At 41.1% G+C, this 16,669-nt stretch overlaps 1 protein-coding gene across 1 annotated transcript in view; it reads left to right on the top strand.

Annotated features, from left to right (window-relative positions):
• Nucleotides 1-16,420, top strand: part of EGF (epidermal growth factor) — a 95,579-nt gene extending 79,159 nt beyond the window's left edge. The window contains 7 exon segments of the mRNA XM_028121296.2: nt 1,587-1,709; nt 3,069-3,213; nt 7,961-8,125; nt 9,316-9,433; nt 12,686-12,791; nt 15,344-15,541; nt 15,544-16,420. Coding sequence (XP_027977097.2) covers nt 1,587-1,709; nt 3,069-3,213; nt 7,961-8,125; nt 9,316-9,433; nt 12,686-12,791; nt 15,344-15,541; nt 15,544-15,593 — 905 coding nt within the window. The 3' untranslated portion in view covers nt 15,594-16,420.
• Nucleotides 16,421-16,669: the final 249 nt, after the last annotated feature.

Below are 16,669 nucleotides of genomic sequence, written 5' to 3'. Positions count from 1 at the left end.
AGAAATGGGAAGGAATGGGGAGCATTCCACACACGAGCATATGACGGGTCTATTTGGGGGGCGCTAAGTATAGTGTATGTAAACTAGATGGCCTTTCTGCTGTGGTTTGGGGATAGGAGATCTGGTGTCTCTTCCTTTTCTTATAAGAACTTCAATCCTATTGGATTAGGGCCTCACTCTTGTGACCTCATTTAACTTTAATTACTTCCTTGAAGGCCCCATTTCTAAATATGGTCACACTGGGGGTTAGAGCTTCAACATAGAGATTTTAGGGGAGATACAATTCAGTTCATAACAGGCGGGTTGGATTACATATATAGAAGACTAGAAGCTGAGGGTCAGTCATTAGGATTTTACTTCTCTAGTAAAAACTTCTACAAACCCTATCCAGTAGAACTATAATATAAGTTACCTACATAATTTTAAATTTTCCAATAGCCACATTACAGAAAGTACAAAGAGACAGGTGAAATTAATTTTTATATTTTATTAAATCCAACATATCCAAGATATTAATATTTTAATATGTAATCAATCACTGAGGTATTTTATATTCTTTCTTATTTTGGTACTAAGTCTTCAAAATCTGGCAGATGTTTTATACTTACAGCATATGTCAGTGTAGACCAGCTGAAGTTCAGATGCTCACACACACACACATGGTGATGGCTGCCATATTGGGCAGCTCAACTCTATGCAACAGAGAGCGTTTGAGTCAAGGGGTGCAGTGATGGGAGATGTGCTTTAGGATGTTAATCTGGCACTGGTGTTTAGGAGTAGAGTGGGGGAGATATGGGATGCAGGGAACGTAGTGAGACTGTTCTTCTTATAGTAATGTAACCCTGAGGAGAAGAAGGATTTAAATGTTAAGCTGGTGGTAATTGAAAAAGAAAACATTGGTAGTTGGGAAAGAAAGGGATGACTTAGTTTATATTTATGCAGAAAAAAAGCAGAAATGTTTTATTTGCTCTAACATGTATGTCAATGACTGGATGTCTATTTGCAACAGTTAAGAATGAATCTTTAGGATCTGATTTGCTAAATGTTTGCCTAGAGCTAGTTTACTCACTCCAACCTTCCCACTGAACTGCATGTTGGGATGTCTCCTTTCCTCCCAAGCACTGGGAAATCATCCAGCCTTATTTCAGGAGTTTAGAACACCTGAATGGGCAGGCAGCTGAGGGAGCCAGTTCATCCTTGTGTCCAACATTCATGATTGCACTTTTTATTATTTATTTATTTATTTATTTATTTGACAGAGAGAGACACAGCGAGAGAGGAAACACAAGAGGGGGAGTGGGGGAGGGAGAAGCAGACTTCTCATGGAGCAGGGAGCCCGATGGAGGGCTCGTTCCCAGGACCCTGAGATCATGACCTGAGCCGAAGGCAGACGCTTAACGACTGAGCCACCCAGGCACCCCCGTGATAGAGCTTTTTAATCAAAAAAATACAGAGGCTCTGAGAGAATGCAGCATGGCAGAGGTTGAAGATGCTCCCCTCCCAGAATGTTGGCTTTTCCAATAATATAACCCTTTGTCCTCCTCTGCACGTCACTTTTCTTTTCCCTACTCCTTTGTTTCTGGCAGATATTAATGAGTGCCGACTGGGCATGCACACTTGTGGGGAGAATGCCACCTGTACAAATACGGAGGGAAACTACACCTGCATGTGCGCCGGCAGCCTGTCTGAACCTGGGCGGATATGCACTGGTAGGTTGGTGGGTGGTCTAGGCCCAAGGAAGGGACTTAATTCTGGAAAATTCTATACCCCAATGTATTTGCTCTAGAGAGTCTAGAAATCATTCGATTCAACCCGGCTGGTGAGTTTACCTTCCTGATTAGGTGGATGCTAAGCTTGGGAATGTGAAGTAGTCCAAGTTTTCTTAATTTAATAGCATCTGGAAGAAATTCTTTTTTTATTATTCACAATTCAATAAAGGTGGGAATACAGGTGGTTCTCTTTATGCGACTAATGTCTTAATTTGTAATGTTGATTTCTGGGGCTGCTGGAAAAACTTTGCAGGTCAAGGCAGGTCAGGAAGGATGTCTGGACCCTTAGCATTTTGAATCACTTTTAAAGCTTTTAAAATATTACCTTAAAAAATTAGTATTTCTTGATCTGAACTAGAACTTCAGCTCTTTTTTCTTTCTTTTTGAATATTAACGGTCGACTTCTGCTTCCTCGAGGCTCTCCCCAAATGGCAGTATCTTCTCACCATCTGTACCCCAGAAGGGGTGCTAGCTTCACCCGGACCCTGGAAACCAGGATCGGGGGCGCTTTTGCCACCACCTCCCAGCTATTTACCTGCTTCAGCTCTGCAAGCAGGAAACATCTTAAGAAGGGAAATTTACACACTTATTTGGGTCTCTTTTTTGAACACATTATTTTTCTCAGATAATTTGCTCTTCTTATAGTATTGAAAGACTGCTAATATTTATATAGTCAGCTACACACCCTAATGTTTTCCTTTTAATGAGCAGAGAACTATTCAATAAAAGGGACTTCACCACTTTGACATTCCCTCTGTCATGGTAACATTTCTTTTCTGTCAGATTTGCTAGTCTTGTCTTTGAGGGCTCCCCTGATATTTACATCATTTTTAGAAGAAAACATTATGTGGGAGAAATTTTTGAGGCTTCCAGGATACTGGGGGTAAGGGGCTGTATATTGGTGGGTAGTTTATAAACCATAAAGAGATATTTTGTTCAGTGAGACCCTCTTAAAGCTAGCTGTCACTTCACATCATTGGTGGGTGTTTGTGGATGACAGATGGCTTTCATAATGAGACCAGTGACTCGGGATTCATGCAGTAATTTAGAATTGACCATTCTCTTACTTGCCTCCAGTATGCTTTATGTCAGACAATACTGAAGCTAAAGAAAGAATGGCTGGCTTCGTGGTGAATGACGTGAAGTCTGGTTAGGAAAGTGAAAACTAGAGTTGCTTCTGAGTTCTTGTCACTAAAAGACACTAGATCACAAATTGTTCACAGGGACTAGTTCTGGATATTGACCCCTGAAAGACCTAGTCACTTCAGAAAGTAAAAGTAATGTTTTTGGTTCTTGTAGACTCTACGTCCCCTTCTCATCTCATGGAGGATGGCCACCATTCTGTGAGAAATGGTTACCGGGAATGCCCCTCAGCCTATGACGGCTATTGCCTCTATAACGGTGTGTGTATGTACATCGAAGCAGTTGACAGATACGCATGCAAGTAAGTCAAGCTGTCTTTGTGATGGCACAGAGATATGAGATTGCAGTCCATAACTTTTGGCTAATTCATAAAATTCGTATCAAGGAGTTTTTTCTGTAATTCGGTTTTTGCTAGGGAAAAACATATAAACACACATATATAAATTGTGTGTGTGTGTGTGTGTACTGCACCCTCCCTGCGTATCACCCCCAACCCCCAAGCTGCCAATGGTAAATATACATTTAAAGAATTGATGATTTTCCCTTTTACGTAACTTGATGTCACTACTGGTACGGTCTGGGGCCTAAACCTCTTGTTCTGGCTGAAAAACTTAGGTTTGTGGAAGAATTCCTTAAAACTTTATTTTCTCTCGCATATGTGGAGAACATCCACCGTATGTTTCTGAATTTACAAATGTGTTACATACACACACTGGACTTCTTACCTTCAATTTTCAAAACTAGAAAAAAAATTGTTTTTCTTCAGTTTCTAATAGTTGGTGTTTACACTTCTGTTACTTAGTAACAATTGCTGGAAGCAGTCCCTGCTTCTCTCTGTTCCTTTTTTGTTCCCATGATGGTTTCACAGTGTGTGCACAGTCAACTGAAAAGTAGGTTTGAGGGTGACCTGAAATTATAGGTCCTCCCACCGTACTTACTCAGAAAACATTTCCCTTGTGGCAATATCTAGTTCTGCATCAAATTTTACTTTTAGTAGATTTTGTGTTTTCAAGTCAATCAGGGGGAACTGATAGGTCCTGAAAAATAAATAGGTCCCCCATGGCTAGACTCCTGACTCATTGATAATTTCTCCATGTCTGAGGAAGAAGTGATAAAATATTCTGATCCTCAGGAATAGATGCTATAAGCTTAAAGGGTTTTATTATTTTATGAATAATAATCAGCAGAAACATAGTCTAAATTGTTAGAAGAACAAGTTATATTCTGTGACAAAGTGAATGGCCTTGCATTATAAATCATGTCAGCTAGACAAACGTAATGAAAAATGCTCGCGAATATTAGTGAAAATGACTCAGTTCTCATAGAATTCTACCCTCATGTTCATATTTGCGTGCTGTAATTTTCTAACGTAAGATAAATCCAATCTTCACAATAGTTATCCTTGATTTTAATAATAAGAATCAATTTTTTTTCTTGTTCATGGTTCCTAATTATCCTAAATAATGAAATTGTGAAGATAAATGTCCTACTTTATTAGATCATGGTTTGTTTTTCTCGATGATACTTTAACTTTAGATTATAAGAGACATTACAATAATGTGAAGGGTACTTCACAATTACAATTGCATTTAGTACATTATTTTCATTTGACCTGATAGCATCAATTCATTAAATGATTTATGAACTCTTTAGTACACTACTTTTCTTTCTGTCATTAAATCCTGATGAAAATATCTTATTCCCTGATAATGTTTTAAACATGAGTTGCTACAAAATGACAATTAAACTAGAGATAACACTCACATTTAAGGACCTTTAATCAAAAGCAGTATTTAAAATATCACCAGAGGTCCCATTAATCTAGACTGTAACTTTGTTTTTGAATTCTACATTTAATAAAAATGTGTTTTAATCAGACATCGAACCCTTTCCTCCTTTTGTCTCGATGACTTCACCTTGTATTTTTAAAATTCTATAACACATCTCTAGGAGTGCTCACCACTCTAACTTTTATTAGAAACACTTCCTCAGCATCATTCAGTAGAGTGTTCTTAACACCATGAGAAGGTTTATAAAGGGCTGCTCTTCTTTCCTTGCTCAAAGGCAATGGGAGCTCCCCTTAAATACAGAGACCCCTTGGCTGCCTGGGCTGCAGAGGATGTGAGAACTGAAGTCTCTATGCCTCATGTCTTCCTCAAAGGTTCCCTGGTCTGGAGAATCTCAGAAGACCAAGCCTCCTGAGCTAAGAGGAGGTCCTCATTCATTCTGGTTTGGCTTTGAACCAACCCACATGCTTCTGGCCAGGTCTTCTTTAGACCAAGCTGCCCCAACACCAGTGCTGTGAAATGTTTCATAAAAAAAGAGTTGTGTGGTCAAATCAGTCTGAGAAATGCTACATACTCTAGCCCTCAGTTCTTGATCATCGTACACCACAATGTGAAAAGTCTTGTTGACCTTTCTTCAGTCCAGAATTTCTTGAAATTATTTGACCAAATAAACTCAGATTTGAATAATATATCTGAATAAGTAAACCTAGAAATCTTTTGCTTGGTTTAACAGAACTAATTAATAACCCAAAGAACTAGTAGTGGGGGACCCATCCATGTGAAATGCTGGCCGACTGCTTTGGGCCATATATGGCTCAGAGAGGCCCCAATATTACAGCTGGCCTTTGCTCCCCAGGACTCTTGCCCATGTGACCGGCATATTCCTTGAGACCCCAAAGTCTCTGAGATTAACACCCAACAGCTTAAAAGTGGCTGCTTGGCATTGGTAATAAATGACTATAACCAAAGATAGTTAGAATTAAAACAGTATCCAGGAAAGCCTGGAATAACTTGATGGTCCTTTATACTTCCTACACTGAGATCCTATCATCTCTTTCATGATCCGTTCTGGAAGAATAGCTTTTCAGGGGTGCATAGAGCATAAAACCCTTTTAGGAAGTAGCCCAATGTACCAGAGAGAACACAGGCTTTGAAATCAGAAAACCATTTGGATCAAACCTGTCATTCACTGGCTAAAAGCAGAAAGACAAAAAATAACAAGTATTGGCAAGGATGTTGAGAAAAAGGAGCCCTCATACACTGTTGGTGGAAATATAAATTGGTACAGCCACTGTGGAAAACTGTATGGAATTTCCTCAAAAAATTAAAAATAGAAATACCATATGATCCAATAATTCTATTGGGTATTTTTCCAAAGAAAAGGAAAACACTAATTCAAAAAGATATGTGCATCCTTATGTTTATTGCAGAATCATTTACAATAGCCTAGGTATAGAAGCAACTGAAGTGTCCACTGATACATGAATGGATAAGGAAGATGGTGTGTGTGTGTGTGTGTGTGTGTGTGTGTGTGTGTGTGTGTGTGTGTGTGTGATGGAATATTATGCAGCCACAAAAAGGATGAGATGTGCCATTTGAGACAACATGGATGGACCTAGAGTATATTAGGATAAGTGAAATAAGTCAGACTGAGAAAGAAATACCATATAATTTCACTTCTATATGGAAGCTTAAAAAATGAATAAACAAATAAGAGGCAAGAGGCAGAATCAGACTTGTAAATACAGAGAACAAACTGATGGGTGCCAGAGGGGTGGGGGTGGGGAGATTGGCAAAACGGGTGAAAGGGAGTGGGAGAAACAGGCTTCCAGTTTTGGAATGAATAAGTCATGGGAATAAAGGCACAGCACAAGGGGTATAGTCAGTGATATTGTAATAGTGATCTATGGGGACAGAGGGCAGCTACACTTGTGGTGGGCAGAGCATAATGTATAAACTTGTCAAATTGTTACATTGTACTCCTGAAACGAATGTAACATTGTGTGTCAGCTATATTCAACCAACCAACCAACCAACCAACCAACCAACAAAATCCCTGCCATTCACCAGCTGTATGACCTGGAACAAATTACTTAACTGCTTTGAGCCTCACTTTTCTCATCTGTAAAATGGGAATCTGCTATTGAAAGTAAAATGGGTAAAAGTGCCTAGCACAGTGTCAGTCAGATACATAGCGTGCTTAAATGCTAGTTTCATTCTTCTTCTCTCTTAAAGTGACTTTCCAATGCTCTTATGACCATCTCAAGGTAGAACTGGGACTAGGATCTAGATCTTCTGCAGCTTCATCTCATGCTTTTTCCGTGCTGTTTCTTCCCACCGGGAGGACCAGTATCAATTCCCTGGGCATTCATTCCTTCAGGTCCTTTTGGAATGAGGTGCGGATAGATAGTTGACCCAGCGCTGAGCGGGAAGGAAATTCCTAACAAGTGAGCAGCTCAAAATGCTTAATAGGTTATTTTTGAAGTTTATGCTCTTGTGACGAGTAGTAGAATACAGTTGTACCCAAGATCCCGTAATTTCTGGAAGTATACATTCCCAGTAGATGGCAGCATTGTTTCATTTACTTTTATCTACGTGTTTGCAGCGTGTGGTCGTGGCTGGTAATGCTAGTTAGGGGTTTCACTAATGAAACACCATGAAAGCCCCTTTTCTTCCATTTAGTTTTTTCTCCCTTGAGGAAAGTACACAAATGTTCACGTGTCGCCACTGAGACTTTTTCTCTTGGGCCAGTGGTGATTTTTTATTTCCTTGGCTGACAAAGCTATACTTCCTGTTCAGAGACTACACGCACGCTTTTATAAGCCTGGTCTCCAGTAAAGGACTCTGCCTTCAAATTCTTCCTTCCTTTGACCTATACTCTGCTATCTGGCCAAACATTTGTTCAAAAACTCTCTTGGCTCTTAGGGCAGAGTTGCTTTGTGTTGGTCTTAGAGGTAGCTCCTCAGGATTTTAGCCTAACAGAAGCTGATCTTTAATCAATGTTCTGCAATGCCTTATAGAGGCGGTATGCAAATAATCCCTCATCAATCCCAGGGCAAACAGACCACAGGGGGAAGTCCATGCTGCATTAACTTGTAAATCAGAGTGTTTTCAACTGACCCCTGATGGATTTTCCATATGCTTCTAAAGAGCTGAGTCTGGAAATGCAGAGGGTGAAAGACAGCCGGATATCGAATCTGAAAATATATAAGCGGTTTTTGGCCAGGGCTTAGCGCTGACCTCTGTTGTGTGTTGTTACAGCTGTGTCTTTGGCTACGTCGGGGAGCGATGTCAGCACCGAGACTTGAAATGGGAACTGCGCCACGTTGGCCAGGGGAGGCAGCAGCAAGTCACCGTGGTGGCCATCGGCGTGGTGGGGCTCATCCTGCTGCTGCTGCTGGGGCTGTGGGGGGCTCACTGCTACAGGTGACCTTGTCTTTCTGTTGGCACTTTCAACCTCTCTCTAGCACCTCCCAAGGGAACGCCTGCCTCCTCGAGATGAATTTTTTCTACACACTTGCTACATTTGTTTAAAAGGGGGAATAAGAGTAAAAGAAAACAAGAAATGGCTGAGGATTTCACAGCTCTAAAGCATCAGTGGTTTTACAGCCCTTGTCAGTATATCTACATCGTTTATGGGGTTGTTACTGAGCATAATGCATTTTTATATTCCACTTTTTTTTCTCTTATGCATCACCTGCTTCCCCCCCCCCCCCCCCCCCGCATAGGCTGCATAGTTCATTTTGCGCGGCTGCCTTCCACTCAGTCAATTTCCCACAAAGTATTAACTTCTGTTCAAGAGAATCAGTACTTTCCCTCACTTGGAAGGTCCTTGGGGTTTGTGTTTTCAGTAATTTCAAGGTAAAAGTTAAAAACAGTGGAGCAAAAATATACATTTAATTAAAAAAATAATACTACATTGAGGTGAGGGGATCATTTTCCATTTTCTTGCAAAAGACTTGATCTTCCCCTATCATCAGTGTCGAAAGGCGTTGTGTGTACTGTTATAGTTTGTGCTGTACAACATTATTGAGCCATAATACTTTTGGGCAGAAGGGAACTTTGTAGAATTACCTAATTTAATCCTGAATAGCCTATGACCCACTTAACTAATGGCCCCAGTTCTCTGGGAATGTAGGGAATACCAGTACCACCGTCTGCAGATGAAAATCCTCCCTTTACTGCCCTTCCCCTCAGTGCATGACACCATGCCTTCTATAGACTTTGTGCTTTGTGTTTGTGAAACAAATAAGTATTTATAAAGCTAGGTTTGGAGGCAAGAGACCTATCCTATTTCCTAGCTTGGCAACTCTGAGATAGTATTCTCTTGGGTCCTCCTCTCTGTGTGCGTCTAATGCCTTTGAGCAAGAGGGGGCACCAAACTAGTGGGAGGAGCCCAGGCCTCATGGAACCTTGGAAAAAGCGAAGTATCTGGGAAGTTCTGCAGAAAAGAATGCCTTAGAAAACCTAAAGTTATGCTCCTAGTTTTCTTAATATTTCTTCTCATTTTAAGTACCTACATCTCAGTAGCAAAAGCAGTCGTCCCTGACCATCACTGAGTGGGCTACTAGTTGTGTTTTGTTTTGAAATTGTCTCACATTTTGGCTTTATTGCAGGACTAAGAAGCTGCCATCAAAAAATTTAAAGAATCCAGATGAAGAGTCGAGCAGAGAAGTTTGCAGTAGCAGGCCTACAGACAGCGAGGCCGGGATGGCCTCATGTCCCCAGCCCTGGGTAATGTGACCAAAGTACATGAAGCAAGAAATTGACTTCATATGGATCCCAGTTCATTTTCTCTCTCTCTCTCTCTTTTTTCTATCCTGTAGCTTCTTATGGGTTATGTGAAAAGCCTTTCCCAGTTTTTAGGTAGTCTCTTTCAAATGGATGCCTTAAAAGCCCAAGATTATGCTCTACCTCTCTTTCTTTTTTTCCCCCCTTTATGTTTGTTTATTATTTTATTTATTGTGTTTGTTTATTAACTCACTTTATTGAAATATAGTTGATGCTCTAATTTTCTTAAGATTTCTTTTCTTAAAAAAAAAGATTTCTTTTCTTCACATACATTTTAAATCCCAAATTTCAACAGCAAAATAGTTGCCAGATGTAGCAAATAAAAATACAGACTCCCTCGTTAAATTCATACTTACAGTGAATGTTGAAATTTAAATTCAAATTTAGCTAGGTGTCTTGTATTTTATCTGGCAAACCTATACATTTTCCAAAAAGCACAGAGATTGTGAAGTTCAAAATGCTTCATAAATTACCCACTTCAGTAACTGATCTTGAAACCATATAGGGCGAGCTTGGGCTAGGCTAAGCTCCCTTGAAACTGTTGGAATTTCCATTTCCAGACACCTGTCAGTGACAACTTGAGTAGTTCAGTGTGTACTGCTGGTATTATGTGTGGCATGAATTGCAGAAGAGGCTGGAATGTATGGCAGATCCATAGGGGATTGAAACCTGTGGGTGAATAGGGAAAAGTTTATTAGGAAGATGTTTTGGAGGAGTAGAGGCAACATTTCTCTCCTCCCTGCACCACGTCCCCATCCCCTGCCTCCACTCACTTTGCTTTCCCAGAGAGGAGCTTCCCTGTGGCCATGCTTCTACCTAATCGGGGATCGCAGATCCTGCCTCTTAGAGGCATTCAGTGTATACTTTTCTGGCTGAGACTTAAACTACAAATACTTAAAATACAAAAATCAAATAAGAAATGTGAAATCTAGCCTGAACCTCCTACTAATTGGCCGTCTTTTTAAAAAATACATATTTTATTTATTTATTTGTCAAAGAGAGAGAGAGAGAGAGAGAGCACAAGCAGGGGGAGCAGCAGAGGGAGAGGGAGAAGCAGACTCCCCACTGAGCAGGGAGCCTGATGCGGGGCTCGATCCCAGGACCCCAGGATCATGACCTGAGTAGAAGGCAGATGCTTAACCAACTGAACCACCCAGGCGCCCCCTAATTGGCTGTCTTAATCTTCAGCAAGTCACTGAACTCCTGTTTCCTCTTCAGGACACTGACGGGTTTGGATTAGATGACCTCTGAGATCCCTTCTGTATCTTCGGATTCCATAAGTGTGTGCTCCTGGGTGGACTTAGCTACAGAAGGTCCTCAGTTCTTTGAGCCCTCATGACTGTGGACTTCTAAATGACGTATATTGCACCTGTCGGTCTATATGGTGTTTCATTCAGGTTTTGGGTAGCAAGTTTAATTCATGGTATTGAAATCCTGGAAAGGAGGGAGAAACAATCTGTATCTAGTTAAAAAAAAATCAAAACATTTGGCCACTGTCATTAGCAGCTTATTGGCTCAAAGCTGTGGTAGGAGGCCTTGGTCTGCTGAGCTCCATCCCCCTCGCCATCATAACCATCCACCATAATTGTCATTCACACCAGCCACTGCTGCAGAGAGCAGTGGGAGTGGGAGAGATGTGAGCATCTGAACTAGCAGGAGAAGCAGCAGAACCGAATCTGGTTCCATCAGCTGCCTTCCCCACCTCAGCCCAGAATTCTAGGACCTATGTTTTTCTGGCAGGAAAACATGTGGCTGGGAAATTTGCAGTGCAGAGGGCTGGATTTTGACTTTAGTCAGAAATAATGGGTATGTGCCCTGAAACAGTGGGTCGTGTATTGATTTGGCAACATGTTGCTGCAGGGAGACCATTAACGAAGAGAAAGCAGTGAAGGATAATTAGCTCTGTGCAAAATAAGAAAATGAAAACACATGTTCATGGGATTCGCCAACATTTCTCTCCCTAATTGACTCCAGTTGTTATTCTTCCTACACTTTTCTCAAAGAGAAATATGAGCAGGGAGGTGTTTTTTGTTTTTTTTTTTTTCCCCTATTCCCTTTTCCTTATTGTATTTCTGAGTTATGGGCTCCTCCTGTGGAGGGCCCATTTCTGAACCAACAGAGAGCACGATCAGCTAAAATCTTGGGGCAGTCCCTCTGCTGGGTCACTGATTGGTGAGGGAGGACTTTGCAAATTGCACTCTTTGTCCTAGGGCATGAGATAACTTACAGCATTGATCTATTCTTTTTTTCATTGATCTATTTTAGTATCAAATCTATCTAGTGCGAATGTGAGCCAGTGGACTCTGGTCAGCCTGCATGGCAAGTGCCCAATCAATTGTGGGTAATATAATAAGGACAAAAATAATTTTTTTTTTGACCAAAGAGAAATGCTGAATCATTCTGGGCCTGCCTTTTAGAATTCTTGTACCCAAGGTGTTCAACTATGAAAAAGCATTTGTGTGTGTGTGGTTTTTTTTAAAGATTTATTTATTTATTTTGAGAGAGTGAGAATGAGAGAGCGAGAGAGAGTACATGAGAGCGGGCAGGGTCAGAGGGAGAAGCAGGCCCCTCGCCGAGCAGGGAGCCCGATGCGGGACTCGATCCCGGGACTTCAGGATCATGACCTGAGCCGAAGGCAGTTGCCTAACCAACTGAGCCACCCAGGCGCCCTGAAAAAGCATTTGGTGGATCCCTGAAAAATAGTAGTTCTCCTATTAGTTATTATTACCCATTAATGACCCCAAATTACTCAGAACTTGGTAGCACCTTTAAATGAATTTTATTAACTAGACACACACACACATATTTGAAAAGTTGGAGCGCATACGTATATGAGGTCTTCTTTGTCTGGTCTTTGGGCAATGCTTACAACACTCGGGCACTCTTGGATTGCTTAAAGTAAAACAGTAGGACCCTTGGGACCCATGACCCAACACCTGGGATTCCAGAATTAGAGCAGATTCTTCAGTAAAGGTATTGGTAGTGCCTAGTTGCCTTCATCGACGTAAGGCTCCTAACTGAAAACTGAATCTTTCATTAGCAAGAGAGAGAAATTTGCCAGGGCCTTTCTTTCAGCTTTCACCTTCCATACGATGAACATAATGAAGCCATAGATCCTGGTTTCATGTATGTTGAGATAATTGATGAATTATGGCAATGTCCTCACTCTCTTTCCCTCCCTTGTGTTCTCTGTAGTTTGTGGTGCTAAAGGAACACCCAAATCTCAGGAATGGAAGTCAACCTGTGGCCCTTAAGGATGGTGAGGCAGCAGATGTCAGCCAGCTCTCCTCTCCGGAGCCAGGTGAGTGGCTATCTTTACCTGGATCCTGAATGTTTTCCCAAGTGGGAAGGTCTCATGGAAGCACAGACACAATAGTTAAACCATGTATAAGCCATGTGAGCAGCTGGGCTGTATTGAAATGCCATGGAGCCTTAGAGAACTGTATTTGGATTGGATTCTTATCTTGTATGAGGTTACCATGTTCACTCAAAACTCTGGTCACATACCAGTCTGCTGGATCACTTTGAGCAAGCACACAATGAGTGACTCTCTCTTTTGAATTTGGTTGGGTTTTGGGGTCATTCTTGGGGTTTGGGATCTGTACTGGCAGCTGTAGGTATAGTTCTGGTGAAATTGTAAATGGCCCTAAGAAAATATGTTCTGTGTTCTAGTAGGAAGGTTCCTGTGAATTTAAGTTGATCTGGGGGTCCCCCTGGGGATTTGGGAGCATTCACATCTTATCAGGGGCTGGCCCTCAGCCAGATGCCTGGTCATCTGTGAAGTCTGTGCAAGCTACTGGGAGAAGGTCCATATAATCAACCTGGATTCTCGGGCTGCTCTGGGACTCAATCTGCATCATGTGGAAATGGAATTAGATACCTATTAACATAATACTTTTGCCGAGAGTTACATGATGATAAACATCCTGGGCCTGGGGCTCGGATGTCAGTTTTATTTCATAACTCAGAGGACAAGGTTGAGCACGTTTTGCATCATAAGTGGTTAGAAAGTTTCAAAGATGGGGTGCCTGAGTGGTTCAGTTGTTAAGTGTCTGCCTTCAGCTCAGGTCATAATCCCAGGGTCCTGGGATCGAGCCCCACATCGGGCTCCCTGCTCAGCGGGAAGTCTGCTTCTCCCTCTCCCACTCCCCCTGCTTGTGTTCCCTCTCTGGCTGTCTCTCTCTCTGTGTCAACTAAAAAAAAAAAAAAGGTTCAAAGAGGGCGCCTGAGTGGCTCAGTTGTTAAGCATCTGCCTTCGGCTCAGGTCATGATCCCAGGGTCGTGGGATCGAGGCCCACATTGGGCCTTCTCTGTGGGAAGCCTGCTTCTTCCACCTCCACTCCCCCTGCTTATGTTCCCTCTCTCACTGTGTCTCTCTCTGTCAAATAAATAAATAAAATCTTTTTTTTTTTTAAAGAAAGTTTCAGAGAAACTTGGAACCAACAAAAAACTGTTTCTTGGGATGCCTGGCTGGCTCAGTCGGTTAAGCATCTGCCTTCAGCTCAGGTCATGATCCCAGGGTCCTGGGATCGAGCCCTGCATCAGGCTCCCTGCTCCGCGGGAAGCCTGCTTCTCCCTCTCCCACTCCCCCTGCTTATGTTCCCTCTCTCACTGTCTCTCTCTCTGTCAAATAAATAAATAAAATCTTAAGAAAACAAAAAACGGTTTCTCTGCTGAGAGGGGCTTCAGCTCTGCTTGTATTTTCTGATGTTTGCCCTTTGTAAATATGCTTGTTACCTTACTCTTCTCTTCAGATTTCCTTATAGAGAGAATGTAGGATTCTTGTTTTGAAAAGCTCATTCTACATCTGTCTCATGTGTGCATTGCCATGTAACCCAAATTCAGTAGAACGTTTTTTTCTTTGACGAAGGCCTTGGATATTAAGGTACACTAAAGAATTGAAAATTAAAACAACAATAAATATAGTTTTATATATAAACTGTTCCCAGTGTTGTTACCTTCATAATGAAGACGTTTGGCATTTTCACAAGTTGCTTGGGTTTTGTTGTTAATACTGACATTATTAGAAAGTAATAGAATATCTTATAGTTATATATTAGTTTTTCTTGAAGAGCTAAAAGCCCATAATTCTTTGTTACAAAAGTAACTAAATGTAGAGATACATATAATTTTAACAGTTAATCAGTAGCACAATGATTTGACCAAGGTGTGGTTAAACTCAGAAAATAACTAAGGACTTGATTAGCTGAGTACACGGGAAAAAATTAGAATATCTCCCTTTTTGCTCACTCTATTATAGTTTGACTCACTCTCTGTGGGCCATTCATAAAACTGTCTCCCAGTTTGAGTGATCACAAACCCCCCAGTCATGGCCAGCTGTCTCATAAAATGCACGAGGTGAAAGTGCATGAAGAGATCTAAAGTAGGGAAAGGGAATGGAGAATGAGATAAAAGATCGAAATTGGCTCTGAGCCAATTCCTTCGCTGCTCCTGGAAAACCCATTAAAACCCAGGCTGTACTAGTGGTGGATCCATGGAACCATATTCACTGACCTCAGCCAACATGAGTTGGTGCAGGTTAAGTTAGCATCATGCTATGGGCAGAGTACCATGCTAGGGAATAGGCATACAAGTGCATCGAAAACCTCAAGTCTCCCAGAAGGGGAGAGAAGTGCGCAGAGAAAGTCAAAGAGGAGTGTCGGGTAGCATAGCCTTTGAATCATCTCATCCAACCAAGACTAACTTTTTAGAAATTGGGTCCAGATAGTCTGAGAATGGATTCATTCTGTGTCTCAGCTTTCAGGCCTATTCTCCAGTCACTATTATTAGGGCCTCTCTTGCTGGACATTGTGAATGATGTGAATCCTCAAGTTTCTTTTTCCTCTTGTATAGGCTCAGCGCAACGGCTGTCATGGAGAGATGAAGCCCAGATGTATGTGGGCACAGAGCAAGGCTGCCGCACTCCACCACCCAGTGACAGAGGCTCTGGTCCCCAGGCAATGAAGCAGAGTTCTTCTCTCCCCTCCTGTGGGGCACAGCCCATTGCTTTGGGGGTTGAGAAGCCACATTCTCTCCCATCAGCTAACCCTTATTGCAACAAAGGGCCCCAGAGCCACCACACCACAAGAAGCTGACTCGGTGAAAACTGGAATTAAAAGGAAGGTCAAAAAGGATAAACTGTACCGATAGACGGTAATACTTCATTTCCAAAAGTAGAGGGAACATACAGATTTGGGTTCCCAAATCTCTGCAACTGATCACCCACTCAGGGTCCTGGAGACAAATAGGTAGTCATTCTTTTGTTTCTTCCTTCAAGCAGTCCCGTTGCAGATTTTCAAGTAAGAGTAACTGGGAGAATCACTAGGTAACTCATTAGAAACCAAAGCACAGTATTACTTTGTAAACTGTGTTGTCTTCAATAGTCAATACAGATAGGTACGTTTTTCTCTGCAGCCCCAGAAGAAATTGGGTGAAAGCAGTCCACCATACCGGTCTGCTCAGTTATAAGGGAATTCCTTTTATCCGGACAGAACATTGAGCTCAATCTCATAAGATGATTAGACTTAAAATTGCTGGTATGATACATTGTGGGCATTTAACCTATCACTGGTGTGGTCCATGCTGGTAATTTCACAGAATGAATTTTGATAAATTAACCAAAAAATGTATTAACTTAGAACCTGATTTCTTCAGAATTAGTTGGCTTATTTTTTCTATTTTAAAATCTTTGAATGAAAACATTTTATTTTAAAAAAATTACCCAAGAGACGTCAGTGTTTCTCAAGCATTACTATCCTTTCCCCACGGAATTTTTTTTTAATGAAAGAAATGGTAAATTCGCCTTTCATGTGTTGGCACAGAATTTTTACTTACTTTCAAATATGAGATTGGAAGCAAATTTCCAGGTTTATTTTCATTTTGAATAATCGATCTCTTCTAATTATTTAAATAAAATCACCATAAAACAAACATTTTCTTGTATTCTTGGTTAAGGAAGAAATGATAGTTTAAGGAATATGAGACTTGAATGAAAGTGATTAGCCAAAGTGATTGTCAAAGCTTCCTATTGTTACATTTCTAAAAATAATTTTGAAATCTATTGTTGTAACTTTATAAAGTAAAACTTCCTAAGGTGTTCTAATTAAATCTTATTCTTGTAGCTAAGATGTTGTTATTACAAATTATACAACCTAATACAGTAAGTGTAGACTGTTTGGG

Source organism: Eumetopias jubatus, unplaced genomic scaffold (assembly GCF_037043125.1).
Source record: "Eumetopias jubatus isolate StellerSeaLion01/CBP00866 unplaced genomic scaffold, mEumJub1_p1.0 scaffold_2, whole genome shotgun sequence".
Taxonomy (NCBI): Eukaryota; Metazoa; Chordata; class Mammalia; order Carnivora; family Otariidae; genus Eumetopias; species Eumetopias jubatus.
This window is presented reverse-complemented; position numbering and strand designations above follow the sequence as displayed.